At 37.1% G+C, this 21,800-nt stretch overlaps 1 protein-coding gene across 1 annotated transcript; it reads right to left on the bottom strand.

The window, feature by feature from the left end:
• Positions 1-55: 55 nt before the first annotated feature.
• Positions 56-21,600, bottom strand: LOC135076859 (uncharacterized). The gene is made up of 23 exons (XM_063971327.1): positions 21,344-21,600; positions 21,163-21,266; positions 20,688-20,799; positions 20,554-20,613; positions 19,809-20,001; positions 9,287-9,387; positions 9,120-9,212; positions 8,967-9,002; positions 8,841-8,879; positions 8,702-8,749; positions 8,479-8,608; positions 7,697-7,835; positions 7,501-7,627; positions 7,175-7,408; positions 6,171-7,095; positions 5,727-5,882; positions 5,402-5,528; positions 4,809-4,945; positions 4,230-4,256; positions 3,584-3,748; positions 2,347-2,793; positions 1,910-2,175; positions 56-1,799 (listed from the first exon to the last, which is right to left on the bottom strand). The coding sequence occupies exons 1-23, from the start codon at positions 21,358-21,360 to the stop codon at positions 71-73; spliced, it is 5,412 nt and encodes a 1,803-aa protein (XP_063827397.1). The 5' UTR covers positions 21,361-21,600; the 3' UTR covers positions 56-70.
• Between the last annotated feature and the right edge of the window lie 200 nt (positions 21,601-21,800).

Raw genomic sequence — 21,800 nt, 5'->3', positions numbered from 1 at the left:
ATATGGGTCTAAAAATAACTAAAGTAAATAGAAACTAAAATAACTAAGACATACATAGTATAACAACAATTTATTTAGCTTTTTCCGTTAGGGTAACATTTACATTAAACAAATGGAATTGTTGTCCGTGTCGCCTAATATTCAAAGTTAGAGTAATGCAATAGATGAGCCTGTTCAAACTCTCACACTTTAGCATGTATGCTGCTCCTTGCCCGGGACAAAATACCGGAGCCCCATGACTCTGACAGTCAAACATGAAATAAGACCCTTTATATTTCCCAAACGCTAAATTCTTCGTCGGACTTGTCAGTATACCCAGATTGTGCTTTTCAAAGAAATAAACTAGAGCTTTACTCAAATTAAAACGGTCCGGTAAAATATTGTACACAAACCCAAATATAACTTTCTCAAATTTAACGGAAAATGAATATGGAAACATGTCGTCAAATTTAGTATCCAGATCTTCTATGGCTATTTCATGGTTAGGGGATGAGCCGACTTTGTCGGAACATTTTTTGTGGTATTTGTCACCTGATTCCACTATTCCATCCAAGAAACTACCGGTCCACGCACTCAGGTCGCAAGCTTGCGTCATCACTATCGCTACAACACTGGTAGCAAGGTATTGTTTTCCGCGGTGTTTCGCGTCGAACTTAGAATCCAAAGGATGCACCGAACCCCATAATGAGTAAAGATCCCCAGGAAATTCGATATCCCAATCTTTCCACATTGTTCGTGGAGTCTTTCGCTCAAACCCTAAATCATTGAATGGATTCATTCGCGACCATGGAATAGTTTCGATATTCAACCAATACATCTTTTCGTCAACAATCGGGCGGATTTTCCTTCGTTTCAAATAAGGCAAGTTAGGGTTATCATCCGGTCTGAATAGTGGACTCAGTCGGTAGTTCATCGCAGAGTGTCTCGGAGCTGTCTTGACAGATGTTAACTCAAATGTATAGAATTCTGGGTTATCAGTTGTCCCGGGGCATCCCGGCACGATTTTTTTTATTCGCTGTATTAAAGCGTCCATTGATCGATACAACGTCCACGAAGCGACTGGGTTCGCTTTTCTTTTCGGTTCCGCGTCTTTCTTTTTAGCTTCACCTTCTTTTTTTGGTTCCTCCGGCGCGGCTGATGCATACGGATCAAACAGATGGTAATATCCCTCCGTTTGACAAATCACCAAACTGCACGGTGGAAATCTTATGATCACATACCGAAGTCGTCTCAATACAGCCTTCAAATATTGTTCAAGTCTCTTTTCCGGGTTTTCGTTCACTACAGTTATCTTTTTAATGTTTATGTTGATAAACTTGCCATCCAATATAACGTTTTTGATTACTCTCTTTTCACATACGTTTAGGTTTGTTGCTTTTTCGTGTATTTCGAGTCCTTTCTCTATGCAGGTGTCTACCATGACATGATCCCACGTTCTGATGGGATGCATCGCGGCCATTAACATTGCCATTAGGCTGACGAAGTGGCATGATTTGACGTCACTGCTCGCTTTTCTATCTGTAAGTGAAGTGGTTCCTTCAATCCTGTATCCACCTGCAACCTGCTGATATCCAACGATAGTTTGGCTTTTGGGGTCTGACGCTTCTATGGAGCTCTTTTTATCTCCTTTAGGCGGAGTGACAAAGGTTGGTTTCGATTTAGCGGACTTCGGTCGGCCGGTCGCGAAGTCGTAATCCTCTGGCAACTTCTGACGAGCTTCGGTTAGGAGTCGACGAACCAAGATTCGGCTTAATATGAATTGCTGGTCTTCTGTTTTTCCGTCCTTGTTGTATAGAACTCTGTAAAGTAAAAAAAAATCAATTGAATTCACAAACATGGGTATAATTTTTGAATTTTCGAAGCTACAAAATTGAAAATTGCAATTAAAAGAAAATGACACTAAATTTACCTGCTCACAAGGTCATGTAGATTATGGAATCGTAGCATGCACGCTTTTCCCTTAGTCTTCGCTTTTTCCTCAAGTCTTATTCCCATAGCATTGCAGTTACTGCCATCGAATAGGTAGTACAATCCCGATCTCTTGAAAAACGCGCAGCTGTAGTTGGTCGTTGTTATCATGCCTCTGTCGTACTTTACAAAGTACTTGCGAGTCAGTACGTCTTCCAGTTGCCAAGTGGCTCCTTCTCCCACCACGTCGATATTGGCATGGTAGGCCTGTGAAATGAAGCGAGAACGTTTAGCCAAAAATAACATACAGAGATCGTACATAACATAAAGTCCTATCACTATTTTCAAGCTGTGAAGCAAGTTATGGTTTATGACGTCATCGAACTGAAAATTAACAAGCTACAACAATCTCCGAATAATATAAAATAATGAAATTACCTGATGTCCTATAGCAATCTTAGGAATAATATGCGCAGGCGCAAGCTGGAACTTCTCTTGTTTATTATTGTACAACTTATTAGCGGTGTCTACCACGAAATTGACTATCCCTGGGGTCCACGTGTTAATGGAGTATTTGTATGACGTCACGATGGCCATGATAGAAGCGAAGGGCAGAATTTCCAGCCCGCCTTGATCAGATATCCCTGAAGTGCCTCTGATAATCTGCGTATTGTCCGGCAAGTTCTTGAAATTGCTGGGCTGAGCTAGTTCTTGGGAGGGAGACATTTCGACTTGGTCCTCTGTTAGAGGTGGCGTCGACTTTTTCCGTAACTGTCTCAATTTGAACCTGTATCTTGCGTCTTCTGTAAGAAGAATCCGGCGATCTACATTCACTGGTTGTACTGTTTGTACTTCATCTTCAATTACTTGAATAGGTGCAGCGAGCTGAAAAATGAAACAGTTGTGTAAATTACAATTTATCAACATATGGTTAACTCATAATTACAAAAGCTTGGGTAACCCATTTGCAAAACACTATGGCGGCTCACAAAGAATATAATATCCCAAAAGATAAGAGAAAGAGAACATAAGAACTTAAGAAGGCTCCTATCAATCAAACACTTGGCGATTGATCGTGTGACCAAGGCCTCAGGAGGTACCAATTTTTACAACAGTGCGGCACCTTTGTTTTTCATACAGCTAAAACGATTACTATACCATAACGAGAAAGATATGTTTCCGTGTTTCTGGTACAGGTGAACTCTCAGAGACCAGACGAGAGATCAGGACGACCAATGCTAGTTAGTGGACTATCCTACCACCACCTATATTTTTTTAACTCACGGGTATTTCGGTCTGCGGCGAGGGCAGCTCTTCCGCTTTCCTCCGAGCCTCTTCCTCCTCAGCTTTTCTTTGCGCCTATCTTCTTCTTTCTTCCTCTTCATTGACAATTTTCAAGATTTTCTTCCTCTTCAGAGACAAATAAATACTTTCTATTCTATTCTATTGTCTTATCTAATAGTGGAGTGCATCTTCGTGGATGAAACGATCTACAATCCATTTTTTTAACTCACGGGTACTTCGGGCCGGGTGGCGGCGGCAGCAGCTCCTCCACCTTCCTAAGAGCTTTTCTTTGCGCCTATCTTCTTCTTTCTTCCTCTTCATTGTCTTATCTAATGGTGGGGTGCATCTTCGTGGATGAAACGATCTATAATCCAGTTTATTTTTAACTCACGGGTACTTCGGGCTCGGGCTGCGGCGACGGCGGCGGCGGCGGCAGCGGCGGCGGTAGCTCCTCTGCCTTTCTACGAGCTTCTTCCTCCTCAGCCTTTCTTTGAGCCTCTTCTTCTTTCTTCCTCTTCATTGTTTCTTCGTCTTCCTCTTCTTCTGCTGCCTCTTCCTGTTTTTACAAAGAATCTTATAATTTCAATCGATGACTGGTAAATATTTAATCCTTCAAGCTCCGCGAATCTAGACACAATAGTCAATTGTTATGACATTAATTAATGCCGTCTGGGACTCAATCGGTTAAATAACAATGACTGACAACATCAAGACGACGCCTATGCTCTATGGTACTTTTTTGCTTGCTCTTTTTTACCATCTTGTGCAACAAGGTGGTTGCATTTTCTCCGCAATAAATTAATTACTTGCAACTTGAGTTTTGCTGTATGGGACTTTACCTGTAGACCTTAGGGTGCGCGCCGCGATAAGCGGTTATCGCTCTATTTTATCGATTTTACGCGATAACCCCATACATTTTGACGTTTAAGGTCATCGATAAGATTATATCATGGCACGCTTCCTAGCCCAGCTGGACACTATCCAATGACGTTAGAATTTATCAAATACATAACTTTCTAAATAAAAACACTAATTACCTCTTCTGGTAGCCCACCTTCTGGTATCTGCAAAAACAATAGAACAAAGGTCGTTAGAATTTAAAACACAGCGTGGTAATGTAGTCAGCATTCTGGGCACATTGATATCGCGTAAGAGATTGGGACATACATATTTTTATAAACAGTTTAGTAAGTAGCTTAAGTTACAACACGGTCGAGTTAACTGCGCATCTGGCTGCCGTGACGTCACATCGACGTTCTAGTACGGACGGGGCGAACGCGGGGAGGTGTGCGGGTAAGCAGGGCCGGCCCGTGAGTTTAAGGAGCCCAGGGCTAATCCTACTTAGGGCCCCCTCTACTATAATCTTTCGCATTATCGTCTATTTTTTACTTGACTTAGCTGGGGGCCCCTTGAATCCATGGGGCCCTGGGCTAAAGCCCAAAAAGCCATATGCTAGATCAGGCCCTGCGGGTAAGTGTAAGGGAGAGTCACAATCCAGCGAGGTGCGCAGTTAGCTCGATCGGATTGTACATATTTTTATAAACAGTCTAATAAATAACTAAGTTAGTTTAAAGTTTCCAATAGCCATCTAACTAATATTATAGTTCTTTTCATACCACAGGTGGAGGTGGTGTGGGCGGAGGAGTGGGTTCAGGGTCTGGATCAGGTTCAGGAGGTTCGTTGGTCTTGTCCCGCGGCTTCGGCCAAGGAGGCACCACTTGGGTCACCGACACCGTCGGCGAGTCCAAATTGACTGCGTACAAGTATTAGCTTAGAAGCTTAAAAACTTTAAGGACGGAACACACTTGTCTACTCGGAAACGGATCGTAACCGTCGCAAACGGTCAGTATTCTTTGTATAAAACTCCGTACTGCAACGCACACTTACTTATCCGTCCGAGCGGCGAAAGGCAATACGGTGATGATCCTTTTCCGGGTTGATAAGTGTGCTATATACCTTAAAATTGCAAGGCTACTCCGACCGAAACGCTTTTTATTTTGTGTAGTTTCGAGTCTATCTATCACAGTCGCTGGCGTCACTCATGTTGGCATCTCTTTGCGTGAGAGGGATATTAACATTCAAAACTACGGATAACAATTTTCGGAATAACCCCGCTAATTTGGCTGTCGTAAAAGCGCTTTGTAAAAGTCTATTTGCAGAAAATGATTTAAGTACTTCTCGTATTATTATGTTCGTGTAATTTGCTTACCGACTTTCGGCTCTAACGGTTCTGGCGCCATATTCTTGTATCTTAGAGGAATCGGAGGCAGATAATCTTCTTGTATGCTGTCTACTAAGGAGACGATGTCACCCATTTGCTCTTCATCCACATGAGCCTATACAGATACGTAAAAAGCAGCGTCAGCATAAAACATAAGTTTACGTAACGTTATTTTATCTAAATAACTTTAAGGCTGGGTTGCACCATCTTACTTTAACAAACGTCAAAAATCTGTCATTCTTCATACAAAAAGCACCGGTTATCGTTCAAAGTTACCGTCAAAGTTAGGTGGTGCAACTCATTAATACCTTACCCCAAGAGGCTTTTCGTCCAAATCATCCATCGGCAAGACATCATGGAACAACTCTCCACCATCACCTTGAGCTTGACTTATTGGCAACACTTTCCTTTTCACTTTCCCCTTTGCGCCGGGTAGATTATCGTCACTCAAAGTACACACTATTTGCGTCTGTAAGATTTTTATTACATTAGTTACACAAAGAACTTCAATTCAAATCATCGTAAATGGATATCTCGCTAAAGCCCGGTTTGTGAGCACGTAGAATTTTGTCCAATGACCCCAAGCTACCCATCCTTATCGCTCGCGCGTAATTATATTGCTGTCGCGACTGTGCGACGGGCGCCCGCAGTGAGTGTGCGAGCGCGACAGCAACATAATTACGCGCGAGCGATAAGGATGGGTAGCTTGGGGTCATTGGACAAAATTCTACGTGCTCGCAGACCAGACTATAGATACCTTCGGCTCTTTTTTCTTTAGCTTCAACACTTTAAAAGCATGGATGTAAAACTGCGTCGTAGCTGGTAAGTAGTCCCAGTTTTTGGTGAATACGGTAGCCATTGTGTCAGCGTTTAGAAGCATCAAGCAACAAGCTCTCCCCGTCTTCACCGATCTCAGCCCATCGTTTGTACGAGGGTAGGGATCGAACAAGTAAAACATGTCTTTCTGCCGCCACACAGCCACAGCATAGTTATTGAAATCCAGTATACCACTGTTATATTCGTGGCTGAAAAATTCTTCTAAGCCTGTCCTAATGTTTAGCAAGCATTCTTTGGTCGTAAACAACTGACCTTTCACCCTCTCTCTGTATATGATTATCTCACACGCGTATGGTCCGATAGAAATTTCATTGGGGATGTTGTCTATCGTCAAATCAATCATTACTTTGGGATGTGCACAGTCGACGTACAGTTTGTTGCCCAGACGTAAAATTTTGTCCAGTGTCTTCGTAAACCAAGTATTTGGTGGTGATATTTTGGCATAAGTCATTGCAGCAACGGCTATGGTCAAAGCTTGTCTGTATTTCGCATCTTCGAAACATCGATCACCTAAATGCATATTTGCATTGACAATCGCACAGTTTTCGTTTAGAATTCTGTAGCCCATCATTGCTTTTTCTGCTTGCGTAAGCTCTTTATCAGATTCCAAATCTTCGTCGCATTTTTCATCCACCATTTTCAGAACCTTTACTGTCGCTAGCACGAATTTTTGATCTTCAACTAAGCTGCGAGCTAATAACACTTCGCATACCGAATCCAAATCTTTGACATTAACCAGTGCAGCACAACCATTGGTAAAATTGGAATATGCTCTCGAGTCTCTTCCGGCTGGGTCGAAAATGTAGTAGCATACTTTGTCCTTCCATATCACAACTTTCAGTACCCTAAGTAACATCAAATTAGTAATCTGGCAAACTAAATCAATACTGTAAACCTGAATTAATTAGTTTAGATTAAGAATACCTGGTCAACAAGACGCCAGCTCGATTGTCCTTGAAGAAAGCCTTCAAACCCCTACATAAGTTATAAACGGTAGGGTCTAAAGACATGGTATAGCCAACGAAATCCGGTTCTCCTAATAACACTTGCATTTTTTTCCCGTTCAAAACTAGAGTCTGCTTCTTCCCAAATGGCAACACTTCACACATCCCTTGTACAGCGGAATGATCGTGAACTTTATCTAGACATTGTAAATACCTGGAATTTTTCATAGACCGCAGTATTAGGCAACATCTTAGTGGAAACGAAAGAAGTTTTGAACAGACAGAATAAAGTTGGTAAGTGCTAACCATTGGTCACCAGCGTCAACCAAATTATCAACGAGCTTCATCGTCCATTGTTTTGGATGGTAGTGGAAAGCCAAGCAATACGCCATAACGCTCATGGTTAACGCTTGCCTGCCTCGAGATCTTCCTCCTATAAATATGTCAAGAATAAGAAAAGAAGCGAAGAAAAAGAAGTTCATCAATATGGACAAAAACTTACCGAATTTAGCATCGTACATGTTAAAAGAGCCAGTGAGGATTCCATAGTGGATATCTGGTCTCCTCTCTTTGGTGCAGGGTATCACTGTGAGGGAATGCGTTTGCAGTGTCCCACGTTTCAGATTAGCTGGTATTTGCACCTGAAATTAAAAGTAAACACCAGTTTAATACAGACTTATAGTTAGATCTTGGAAAAGGAGATTTTATCTTTGCCCTTCGATTTTTTACTGACTGGGTACTGGCACAGAATAATAATAAGTACTACGTACAGAAGTTTTACTTCGCGAAGGAATTTAAAAAAATGTATGCTCAATGTCATTAACAATATGGTGTAATTTAGCCTGTCTCAAGAGTCAAGCACCATTTTGTTGACAAACGTCAGTGATCGGCACTGCGCCGAAGCTATAGGGCTGACTTCGGTAAAATGATGTGACGTGAGGTGCCAATCTGCGGAAAATGGCGGAGGAAATACATGATTTAGCATGAATTATCATGAATATTAACTACTTATTTACTACTCAGTGTCTTGAGGCAACTTAAAAAAGTACATTCTGTGTTTTTATTATTATTTAGGCAGTTAAATACTGCACAGTATTTAGTACACCATTTTCTTTATTTTCTTCCATCATACACAAGAATACGCGTGCGTGAGTCAATGTTCGCTCGTATGTGAGGCCTTGTCGAATAGTATCCTGTAGGTGGGCCATCGTGTGTGTTCGATGTAAACTCGCGGAGATGAACAGGCCTGGTACTGGTAAAGAATCTTTAGTTATTGGTACTCACATGTTCAGGCCTGGGTATTTCATCCAGGCCACAAATAGAGTCGTCATCTTTAAGGTGTTTTTGGGTTCCCCTGGCTCTGGGTTTTCCGTCTGTGACTCCGAGTGTAGTGAAAGGTACATCTGAGTTAGAGCTGTTAGAAGAAAAGTAAGAAAAATTAAAACGTACTGACATAAATTGATCTTTTTAGTTTTCGGAATAAAGATAGGCAAACGTATTAGTATACCTTTTCATTCTTCGAGACATCTGTCGCTGCCTCATTGCTGCATATTTTCTGTAAAAATAATAAAAAATAATTTTGTGATACCCTTGCAATTTTGTTATTAAATTAATGCTACATTACTTGCAGTTATAAAAGTACTCACCGACATTTCTTCCTTGTGCATGTTTTTCTGAGGCACACACTGTAAATAAAATCAGTTGTCTCTATTTTTATGTAAATTAAATTAGTTATGTAAATAAAAATCTTATAAATGGTGTCCTTAACTTACCCTCCTTTATGACATGGTTTCCTTTTCTTTTTGCCTCTGAAATATTATGACAATTTTTTTTTTAAATCTTAGTTTCTCGTCTAAAACTCAAATATTTGGTCCTTCGAGCCGAAGAAAAACATATTTTTAAAATAAAAGTAAAAGCATACATACCCTGGCAATTTGTTGGGACCAGGCACGTGAACTACATCAGGAACAAAATCTTTGTCCCTGTTGATAACGATACCGCTGTGCGGTTTGAATAACCTGAAAAACAAAAGTAAGTTTTATTCTATTGTTAATTTATTTCGATGTTGTAACATAGGTAAGCTGAAACTTACTGGTCTGCAGCTTTTGGCGGGACGGGTGGAACCATGTCTGCTGGTTTGACGCTGGCCCTACGGGCTTGAATCACTTCACCACTGATCTTAGGGCTTGGTACCTACGATTTAAGTAAGTTATTACTTGTATGTACCTCTTACTTATATATATGCGAAAATCTTTTATCAGCAATATGAAAAATTTGCGAAGAGTTGCGTTGCATTTGCTACCAAGAGATGGCGCTAGCTCAGGGCCGCGCCGCCCCTGTGTGCGATGTGTGCGGCGCACACAGGCGCCAAGACAATAGGGGCGCCGCGCCGCTACTGCCACCTATTTTTTTTTAAATGGAGTACATATTGATAAGTAAGTAGGTACAGTATGCGCAAGCGCAACAAAACAAATATTACGCTTATATTAAACAAGTCTCTCAATATTTATATGTTTATTATGAAATTATGATTCACGTTTATGGTTTCATTTTACGCTTAGGGTTTTAGTTTAGTTTACACTAGCGGCCGCCCGCGACTTCGTACGCGTGGATCCCGTTTTACCCCCTTCATCTATCTTACGCGGTTTTGATTTTTTATACAAAAAGATGTTCCCGTTAATTCCCGTTTCCGTGGGAATTCCTAAGTATACTATAACCTGCCCAGGAGTATGAAGAATAATTGTACCAAAGTTCGTTAAAATCCGTCGAGTAGTTTTTGTTTCTATAAGGAACATACAGACAGACAGACAAAAATTTTACTGATTGCATTTTTGGCATCAGTATCGATCACTAATCACCCCCTGGTAGTTATTTTGAAAATATATTTCATGTACAGAATTGACCTCTCTACAGATTTATTATAAGTATAGATTACTTACGAGCTCAACGTTAAAACGGCGGCAGTTCTTTTGAACCATAAAGTACTAGTTACATATTTTGAACCGTAGAGGCGCCGAGTTTGCAATACAATTTTTTTATGACTATGAGTGAGTTTATGAACGCAACCCGATGCGATGCGTGCGAGTTGCGACACAAACGGGATGGGGTCCCGGGGATTCCCCGCCACGGGGATTTCAACGAACGAGATAGCCAAGCCAAAACCACAGTATACAGGGTGTTTGGCGGAAGGTTAGACAAACTTCGTGGGTATATAGGTAAGGTCATTATAAGAATACAAGTTCGCCCATTTTACCCAGTGAGCTACTAAGTACGTAAGTAACTACTGAAGTAAGTAAATAGTTATGTTCGCAAAAATAAATTAACGAAAAAGAGCGATTTGCATAACTTTACTTTGGAACGGCAAATTTATTTTAAACAAAAATAAACTTGCCGTTACTATGGAACAATAATACAAAAGTTATCCATACAAAGCTTCTTCCAACATCGTTATATTTTCTGCTATACTCATTTTCATTACTTTTTTTGTGTTTTATTTCAAAATCAATTTAAAAATAATAACCACATTATGAAGAAAAAACAGTAAAAAAAATATAAATTTACTTTGCATGGATAACTTTTGTATTACTGTTCCATTTTCTTCCCTAAACTTTGAATTTTTGACGAATTTCAACATCTAATTAGGCTACATGTGACATAATATCATTGGGAAGAAGAGAAGCTAGAGATGTTTTTAAGATCATTGGCAATTCACTGTCATCTTTAATTTTTTTTAAATAGAATTCCAAGTAGTTTTTTTTATCATGGTTCGTACTTTTGTTAAACTTTGGCGGCTCGTAACTAGCTATCCAATCATTATCTGGATCTGAAATTTATTTTACTTGACTTAAGACATATTCGATATTAATTTGAAATAATAAAAGCGATTGAAAACACGCGAGAAAAAAAAAGCAGTTTTTAGGTCAAATTTCGGAAAAAAATAAATTAAAACAAAAATATAAATTTAAAAAAATAGCCCACTTAGGGTAAAATGGGCGAACTTGTATTCTTAAAATGACCTTACCTATACACCCACGAAGTATGTCTAATCTTCCGCCAAACATCCTGTATTATAATTTAAGTATGATTAAAATATTCTTGTTAGCACCAGTTGCAAGTGCATTTCAGTAGCACTAATATAAAAAAAAAAGTTAGACTCTTGCTGTTTTTACATAGCATAGGTAGGTACGTAAAATAGTCATATTAAATACCTATGGTCAAATACCTGCCTTGTCTAGCATAAAAAAAAAAAAATTAGTATTATTATGAATAGAAACAAGTAAGCTTCTTTGTTATTAATATTTAAATATACAATTCTTTGTATTAAGCATGTAAAAATTTAGTTCGAGTTTTCTTTTTCGTAGTAATTGGCAAGCAGAACGAACGGGATTTACCTATTTAGTATCCTGTTAGCAACGAAAGGATTAACGCTGATTTGGCTATCAAATTACACCTGAGGAACGCGGGGAGTCGTACGGGATAACAAAAAGATATTCCTTGTGGCATTCGAACGTGGGCCGCGAGCGAGTAAAGCCGAGAGCTTTCGAAAGTGTGTTGTGTATCTATGATTGATGGCTTGATTTAGCAAATTATGGTATTGGTGAATAAGTTGGTTTCAGACTATTTGTATTTAATATCCAATTTGTGAGTGAGTATGTGTACGAATCTAACATATCAGAAGTGAGTCCGACGCCCATTGGTATGTAAATTATTTTTATTATTATTGATGCAGTTGCATGAAACAACAAGTGAGTTTTCTGGAAGTGGCCGCTCAATCAATAGTTGACTGGCAGAAAATAACATTGAGTCCTTATTTTATGCGCTTTTATTTTGCGCGATAAAGTTCACGACAAATGAATGGAAAATACAGTGAGAAAAAGGAAACTGATATTGTTTTGGATACTGTTACTTACGTTATTATTTGAGAAGATCTGCTTCGATGGTTTAAAATTTTAATTTAATTAAAATAAAAAAAAAAAAAACGCGAAGTGAGTAATTTTTGGTATGAGGATGTCATTATGCAATTTTTGCAAAGAAAGATTTCTTTTATTTATCAAGTATTGAAGATATTTATAATTTAGATCTTCGCAAGCAACTAAGTATGAATTTGGAATGGCTAAAAGTGATTTTATAGTGAATATATTGAATTCGTAAAAGTACCATTTTACTATGAGAAAAGATAAGTTCTCAGCAGATAGTTTATGATTAATATATATCATAATGGCACAGTTCATTAATTTCATTTTCTTACTCCATCATTGGTTATTAATAAGATTTTAACAAAATAAATTTTGTGAATTATTTGAAAGTGACAAAGGATTATTAGAAGTTATGTGTGTCAATTATGGAATATATTACTGTGAAATAATATGGTGATGTAAATTAAGTAAATTTAAATTACCCATATAGAGTTCGTAATTATTTTGTATTCAATTAATGTAATATTACATGCTGTTTGGAACAAACACATCCTGACTCGGATTGCGCTAGCGAAGCGAACCTGTGTTTATATTAACACCATTAAGATAAAATTTCGTGGCGAGGCCTCGGAACAATAAACACCATTGTGTGTGGTTCTAAAGGTCCAAAGTAAGTAACTACTTGTGATTTGTTACTATTATGATGAATTTGTTGTGATTGTGCAAATATGATCTATGGAGATACACATATTTTAAGAGTTACTGGTAATAATAATTTATATTTTGTGTATTTTAGCCCATGGAATGGTATGGTACCTACTATATTTACAAATGGCAAATGTACTGAAATAACCATAACGATTATAATCTCCTTTGACCGTTTCAACCCGATATGAAATTAGACAGCAGCTATGTATGTATTACTTATTAGAATATCCTTAACGAGTGGAATAGCAATAAAGAATTGAATTGGAATTGAATTGAGTCGGATTGAATTGAATTAAATACCTACATAACATTCGATGACTGAACACATGGACGATGAAAGTTGGTAATTAACAAATCGATAATAAGTAGGTAAGACTACCTAATTGTCGTAGAGATGTGAACACAAATGATAAGTATTTTGATGATATTTTGACGTTGAAAAATAAATAAGATTCGGTAATTATTTCATTACTCCAGTGAACGGAGTTGTTTTGAAGATAAGTAATTAACACTGTCAGAGTGGTTAAAGATTGGTCAAAGTTTACAAGTTGAAAAGCGACACCTACGTGATTGCCTAAATGTATCTGCGTTACATTTATGTTACCACACGCAATGTATTTGGAAATAAAATCGTATCTGAGGTAAATGAAGTGATAAGTAATTTGTTTTCAACCATTAATGTGGGATTTAACAGTTGGGCTTTCAGCCCTTGACCAATGATATGAGCTCAGATTTGGTAGCCGTTGTACTAGAATATTTGTGATATTATATGAGTAACGTATTGGTTATTGCATCACTATGAAAAATTGAACTTGAGTTAATAATGGTTTGATACCTAAGTGTAAAGATCACGAAAGTCTGGTGATGTTGTGATGATAACAATGATTTTACAGGTAATGTTTACAGATACTGATTGAAAGATTTGAATTAAATGATGTTTTGTTAACCGGAACAAGGTAATTGATACATAACTGACGTATAGTGAATCCAGTGCAGCTTATACAGCCATGTGTAGTGAGCGATATCATGTAGTATCGATGAATATGATTTTAATCAAATTACTTGTTTTTACAACAGTTATTTAGAGTGGTTTAAAGTTTACGTTTGTTGAAGCGGATGTAGCAAAATTAGAGCTAGATAAACTGTGTACCATATGGGTAACAGTATGTTTTAAGGCATACCTACAATGATTTACCAAGAGACAGTTTATTGTGATTGGTAGTATAACCAACTAGCGGTGAAAATAGATGAATCATTGAAATTACTTTATATCAGTTCGAGTGTAACTATCCCATTGGGAAAGTTATGGTGTGTTAATGCTGTAATTATTATTATTATTCGATGACTGAGTATGAAAGGTAGGCCGAATAGCAAGCAGCGCTCACATAATTGTGAAATGGATGCTGAAGCTAAGCGGTGCTCACTCAGTAGGTAGATAGATACCTGAATTATTTAGTAAGGGAAATGCTATGAGAACAAGTACGAGAGTGCCAGAGATTATTCTTATAAATAGACAAATTACGCATAATAATTGATGCAAATCGAACTATTTGATTCTAGTAACACAAATTGTGTCGAATACCCTATATTTTAAAGTGAATAAATAGTGATGAATGAGCTAACAAATAAGTAAGCTATAGACCTGAATCACAGTTGTCATGAAGATGAGACTAATATACGAGTGATACTATGTGAAAAGAATGTATGTTTATTGAAAATCTTTCAAAATATCTGTGACAAATGTTATCCGAGTTAAAAAAAAAATAAAAGAAGCAACCTGCTTATTACATTCTCTGTAATTTATGAAGAGTTTAATGTTTACCTACCATTTTCGAGCAGTGTACTAGTGGACCTGCCTGATAATGAATTGATATCACAATACTAATGATTTATGAGACTCAATTTAGCTGTTGTTACGTATATGCGAGACCTACAACACTGAAGACGAAAAAAACTAGAGGTGTGTAAATTGGAGAATACAACTATGTAAATTCAAAACAGGACTACCTGGTCTAATGACGAGGAGGCATGTGCCTGACAGACAGATCTTAGAGCATTTTGTTAACTAAGAGCAGCTTCTACGAGTGTCATACGGTGAAATCAATGTACTCAATTGAGTAGATATATAAAATCCTCGCATGGATAGATGTTATTATACAGAAATAAAATTTAATCACATTTCAAGATGCGCTTAAAATATTGTATACGAAAGTTTAAAATAAGTAATGTACTTATTTGGTGATTGAGTTAACATCAGAATGATATGTAAAAGGTTAATAAATGGAAAGTTAAGAAAATGAAAAAAAAAAAAAAGTTGCTTATTGATAATGGATATAATACGAGTAGCAAAAGATACCTTAAGCAGGCTTTTGACGGAGGACAAAATTTTATAGAAAACCCGATCACTAGATTAAATGAAATATTAATAAAATAGAGCAATAATTGCAAACAGTAAAAGTTTACGTTTATCTTGGCGATTCTCGAACTGACTGTTCCAGTGTTAAAATAAGACATTATTTTAGTACATTACATGTATTTACTTGGTACTAAACTTCTTTATAATGATTCAAGTTCATTGGTGGAAGAGTTAGTAAGTACTTACTGAATTCTGCAACGATCGACCCAGTTCACAAGGGTTATAACGCATACTTATTTGATTCCCTCTTTTAAAATCTGAAGATAATGACATTATACCGGAAATGTAATGTAATGAGACCGTAACTGAATTTAATAGCATAAGATAATGAAAAGTTGAAGATGATAATGTTGATAATGTAATAATTAATTGGCCACATATGAAAAATTTGTCCATGGAAGTCGATACAAGTGTGGAACTGTGGACACAGATGTTTACGAACATTTCAAATGACCGACTCCAGGCTCGAGGGTAGTTATTGTGATAGAACATTATCGGAACATTATGTATATGAAATTCATACATAAATAATTAAGTTGCAAAGGATACAACAAGTCGTAATTCATTTAAATGAGAAGAGTTTTAATGCTGGACTTTATGAAACTGAACGATAATGATGAATGATAAAGTCAAAGTGATTGTGTCATTGTTTTATATATTATACGTTGGTGAAAGTACTTATATACATTTACTTTTGTACATTTAGTGGACGTGACAACAAAGAAAAGTATATTTACTGCCATCTCAGTGAAATAATCCAAGATGTATGTATACATGATAATGTGTTCCAACTTATAGAAAACAGTGAATTTTTATAAATGGAATACACTTGTAAAAACATAGGTACGATTAACACGTGGTAAAATCTTTATCTACAATAATGAGAAATAAATAATTTTAATTTGAATAAACATGTCTTGTTTCATGAAGTGGTAGACATTTGACGAATATAAGTGTTGCTTCATTAGTTTGTCACACTTGAAAAGCATTAATGGAACTTAAGATAGTGATCTAATCCACCATACCGTGTATGCGAGATGTGAGTAGTACATCCAGACTCACCAGTATTGCCTTGAGTAAAGGGGCAGCACTAAAGTTATCAAGCATTTATAATTACAAACAGACCTTGGACAGCAGTGCAGTAATGACAAAGGCCGATTGTGAATCTAGCGAATACTAGAATTGAGACTAAAGTGAATTTAAAATTAGAGATTTGAAATGTGAAATAGTCACATCACCAATGGATACTTACTTTATAATACATTGAAAGTTGAGACTAGAGTGAGTCTAACTAGAGATTTGACAATGTGAAATAAATAGTTGTTACCAATGGATTTGACAATGTGAAATTAATATTTGTTACCAATGGATCCTACTTTAGGATATAATGCATTGAGAGTTAAGACTAGACATGTGGACCATCCAATTGCTACTCATTTTGGGATATGTACGTGACATAATTTGCAGGCAACTATTTTAATCATGTGTGCTACAAGTAATGATTACTGGGTCCTATTTGTGAACATTTACATATTGGTTGACTATATTGAGAATGAAATGTAATGTAAATTATAATGTTACTGTTAAAGCAATGGTTGAATTCCTTACTTCAGAATGTTTATTATGTTACTGTAACGGGACCAAACTACTTAAAAGGAAAGCAAGTAAAAAAAAAAATGGTGATTAAGAATATTATTTTGGTAGCAATGCTGGCACCAATCGAGGTTAATGATTTAATATTATTTATTAGCCAAAGGAGTGAAAAGTATGCCGAAGAGCAAGCAGTGCTCACTTAATCGTGAAATGGATGCTGAAGCTTAAGCGGTGCCCACTCAGTAGATAGCTGAATTATTTTAAAACTACATTATGAGTAAAATAAAGAAACGCTGGTCTCAATGCGACATTTTTATACGAGTTACTGAATTGAAATGGAACGCTAAAGTTTATAAATCTTATTTATTATGAGTGAACAGGAGGCCGAAGTGCAAGCGGTGCTCACTTTAATTGTGAAAGGGATGTCGAAGCACAAGCGGTAGTCACTCAGTACCTGAATTATTAAGAATATGTATATTGTGAGTGAAAAGGGGGCAGAAGTGTAAGCGGTGCTCACTCAAAAATGTGAAAGGGATGTCGAAGCACAAGCTGCGCTCACTCAGTACCCAAGTTAATATTAAGTATGATGTATGTGATGAAATATGACTTGCAAATAATGAATAAATAAATATTATGAATATACATATTATTATGAGTGAAAAGAATGCCGATGCACAAGCGATGCTTACTCAGTTTTTGAACGAGTAGAATCTTAAAGGGATTGGTAAAGAAGCCGGTTCGATGGAGATTTGTTACAGGCACTATACAACATGAGAACTTGATATTATGTCATTATTAGAGAGAAATTATGATTGTATTCAGTTTGGTTTAACTGTTCATTTAAAAACAAAATAAAAGTAAAATATGTAAATTTTAAAGTACCTACTATTATACATAGAAGCAGTAAAGATGTGTATGAGAATATTAAATGCATATTATAATTAGGAAATTGGTAAAGTGAAAGCAGGAGTTCCACAAGGTAGTGTCATGGAACCTACACTGTATCTATGCCGCCTAAACCTGTTATTAAGGAAATGAATTGTATTGAAATGAAATTAAATAATGTAATGAATTGAATAAATGTAATGTAATGAAATTAAATAAGATGAGATGAGATGAGATGAAATAATGAAATAAAATGAAATGAAATGAAATGAAATGAAATGAAATGAAATGAAGTGAAGTGAAATGAAGTGAAGTGAAGTGAAGTGAAGTGAAGTGAAGTGAAGTGAAGTGAAGTGAAGTGAAGTGAAGTGAAGTGAAGTGAAATGAAATGAAATAATGAAATGAAATAATGAAATGAAATAATGAAATGAAATAATGAAATGAAATAATGAAATGAAATAACGAAATGAAATGAAATAATGAAATGAAATAATGAAATGAAATAATGAAATGAAATAATGAAATGAAATAATGAAATGAAATATTGAAATGAAATAATGAAATTAATTAATGAAATGAATTAATGGAATGAAATAATGAAACGAAATAATGAAATGAAATAACGAACGTCAAAGCGAACGTGACAAAATTAGTTTCGATGAAGAGATATTTACATCTTGGCATGTACTTGGATGAAACGTAACGTGGAAAAAGCATGTTTTTACCAAACGTCCAGCAATAGGACAACAATAATAGGAAAATAAGGTCTTGTTATAGTATAAGTGTATAATGAAACCAATCTAGACAAACGTTTTTGTTGAAGTTTCAATGGATACTGTCGAAGATGCTACCTGAATTGTAAATCTTTATGTGAATGCACTAATGTGGTAAAGCAGCTGTATACGATGGAGTATTGAGATATTGTAGAAGCACCGTGGTACGTCACGAAAGACTTTACCGAAAATTCTGTATCAAAACAGTGAAAGAAGAAATAAATAATAAAGCTAAACATATCATAATGAAAACTGGAGCTACATAACAGTTTATTTGTTAGTGGACGATATATTTTCAAGTATTCGTTCGTAGACTAAAGAAGAAAGTACCTCAGGACTTACTGAAAGAAGATTGATTTATGACACTGACCTCGAAGACCGCCAGAATTATTATTATGAAAATGGTACTGAATATCGCTCAGACAGAATGATTGCAATAACAGAGAAAAAGAAAATGTAACGAAGACGGAAGATGTAAAATAGAATATTTAATTTGAGGTCCTCGGGTGAAACTATTCACAAGGAAGGTGTTGACACTACACTGGTGTTGTCAAATGCGAATCGAATTTCAGCTGGATGATTGATTCAACTGTTGATTAAGGTGTTACAGATGATAAATTGATTCTCAAGTAATTAAACGATATAGATAGCATACATGTATGGGGACATACATCATAACGTTCGAATGGCCGAAGCGGAATGGGGACATTCCGGCATCAGGACGGCCGTCTGTTAGCAACGAAAGGATTAACGCTGATTTGGCTATCAAATTACACCTGAGGAACGCGGGGAGTCGTACGGGATAACAAAAAGAATTTCCTTGTGGCATTCGAACGTGGGCCGCGAGCGAGTAAAGCCGAGAGCTTTCGAAAGTGTGTTGTGTATCTATGATTGATGGCTTGATTTAGCAAATTATGGTATTGGTGAATAAGTTGGTTTCAGACTATTTGTATTTAATATCCAATTTGTGAGTGAGTATGTGTACGAATCTAACAATCCTAATTCCTAAGTGGTTTTTAGTTTTAATACACTTATGATAATATTATCTAAGTACCTACTGTAAAACTGAAGAACATTTATTTTAGTCAAAATTAACAATTAAAATATTCGTTAAAAATAATTTAAATTCGTTTTTTTATGACGATTCATTAGAAAAGAGGCGCTTCATAGGTTCCGCACACAGGCGCTGCCGGCGGTCGGCGCGGCCCTGCGCTAGCTGTATATTATTTAGTTTTAGATCATGGTGAGCCAAGTTTAATGGGAACTGATTCGAATGATTGTTTCGCAAAAAAGCTTTTAGAATAACATTTTGGAAGAACTTACGTTTAAAATAGACTTGTCGGATGGCGAATGCTTTATAACAGGAACAGGTGTGGGCAGCATAATATCCCCAGGCAGCAGATCGAAATACGTGACTTTCTTTTTATATTTGTCCCTCTTTGCTCTCCCCGTCCTCAAGATACCGCTCGTCGTATCTTCTGAAGCCGTTTCAAAGTCATACTTGTCGTAGGCTTTACTGCAATGTAACGAAAAGGATATCAAATCATACGTTTCTATTTTTTTTTAATTTCATAGTAAAGTACCATGCGATCTCTCCCGAACACCTCCCCGCGTTGGCCCCGTCTGTACCAGTACCTCTAGCATAAACAACTTTCGTCTTCGAAACGTTTGCGTATTCGACAAAACTCGATACTCAACCTTCGAATTAAACGATAACGCGACAATTTTATTCTCAAAATAAGTTTCGTGCAACCATTTCTCATACTAAGTTCACTTTACGACACGTTCACAAGGGCGCAGTTATAGTTTTCGTACTAAATCTTTTGATGGCGATTAGAATACGCAAGCGATTCGAACTCGAAAGTTTTTCGTGCTAGCCGAACAGAGCGTCGATGTGACGTCACGGCCGCCAGGTGCGCAGTTAACTCGAACGGGTTGTAAGTATGTAATTTAGCCAGGCAAAAAAATTTAAAGCTAAGGAAATCTACTTAGTTCTACGACGTATCCGGGTAACCTTAATGGTGATTAATCATTTAAGAATTATTTTTTATCATGTCAACAGTCTTACCTGGATCTAGGACCTGATGCTCGATGTGGTTCAACAGGACAGTGGCCAATGTAGCGCAATCTGAAATTACAAACAGTTATTAATGAGGTAGGTATGTCCAAACATAAATTAAAATCTATTTTTTCTTCACTCACCTCGTGTGCATAGAGGGAACCATAGGCACACACGTATCCTTATAATGCCTCGGTGTGAACGGTTTAGTTTTGAACTTGGGCGGTTTAGATGACTTTTTAACTTTTCTGCCACCTAGATGGAGCATGTTAAGTTTACACAATGCAATTTTCTACAGGCTGTGAAAGAACTCGTGTCGTGAGCCGCCATAGGTATTTGGTTAAACTAATTTTTCCAAGTATACGGTAAACGGAACTACTATTTTTCGGATAGTTCTAGCACTTATACGCCCGTATTCACAAACGATGCTTGCTTAAGTAAAGCAGCAAATAGAACGCACAGCGTTGAATAAAGCTCTGATTGGTTCTTATGTCACTCTGTGCGTCCATGCGCACTGTAAGACCGCATAGTAATGTTTGTAAATACGGGCGTTACTTCCGCTTACCTCTCTTTACCTTACTTAATAAGGTAGTATGCAAGTTACAGGTAAAATCTTACTTTCGGCCTCGTAAGTGAGGGCTTCTACAATTTCGGAGACATCCTTGCAGTCGGTGTTTTTCACTTTACACATCTGCCGCAACCGCGGTGGACAGCGGCATGGCCTAAAAACTCTACAGTGTTAACAACAACCTAAATAACAATACCTGATAAAAAAATACTACAGTATAGCAATACTTACGCTTTTTTCTTATCCATTTTTAGGTATTATTTTGCAATATTTATCATGTTTCTATATTTTTTACAATCAATTTTGTCTACTCGGTAAGTATGCGTAAAATGTCAATAATGCAACATTTTTTGTCAACTTTGGCACTTGATGTTGTATTCCAAATTTGAGCTGTCATAAATCGAGGAGGTCGTGTTGAAAGTCGCTGACTTTCTCACACAAGGCGGGAAGGGCGGGAAAGCGATCCCATATGCCTTGATCACACGTACCGAGCAAACGGGCAAGACAATGCTCTCGGCCGAGTACTGGGTGTGTATGAACATTACGCCGAGTGCTCGGCCGAGCTCTCGAGTATGTGACTCGCTCACCCAACTGTCTCGACCGAGACATTTTACTGTCTCGCCCGTTTACTCGGTACGTGTGATTAGAGATGTGCCGCTGAGAAAGTTCTCGTTCCCGGCAATATTCC

This window comes from Ostrinia nubilalis, chromosome 12, assembly GCF_963855985.1.
Source record: "Ostrinia nubilalis chromosome 12, ilOstNubi1.1, whole genome shotgun sequence".
In the NCBI taxonomy this organism is placed as follows: domain Eukaryota; kingdom Metazoa; phylum Arthropoda; class Insecta; order Lepidoptera; family Crambidae; genus Ostrinia; species Ostrinia nubilalis.
This window is presented reverse-complemented; position numbering and strand designations above follow the sequence as displayed.

Excerpts from the sequence above, each read along its gene's own strand:
- LOC135076859 (XM_063971327.1), bottom strand. Across the intron at positions 20,002-20,553 it reads GCATCAGGTCCTAGATCCAG|TAAAGCCTACGACAAGTATG; the intron begins GTAAGACTGTTG and ends GTTACATTGCAG. Across the intron at positions 7,096-7,174 it reads GCTGGCGTCTTGTTGACCAG|GGTACTGAAAGTTGTGATAT; the intron begins GTATTCTTAATC and ends GATGTTACTTAG.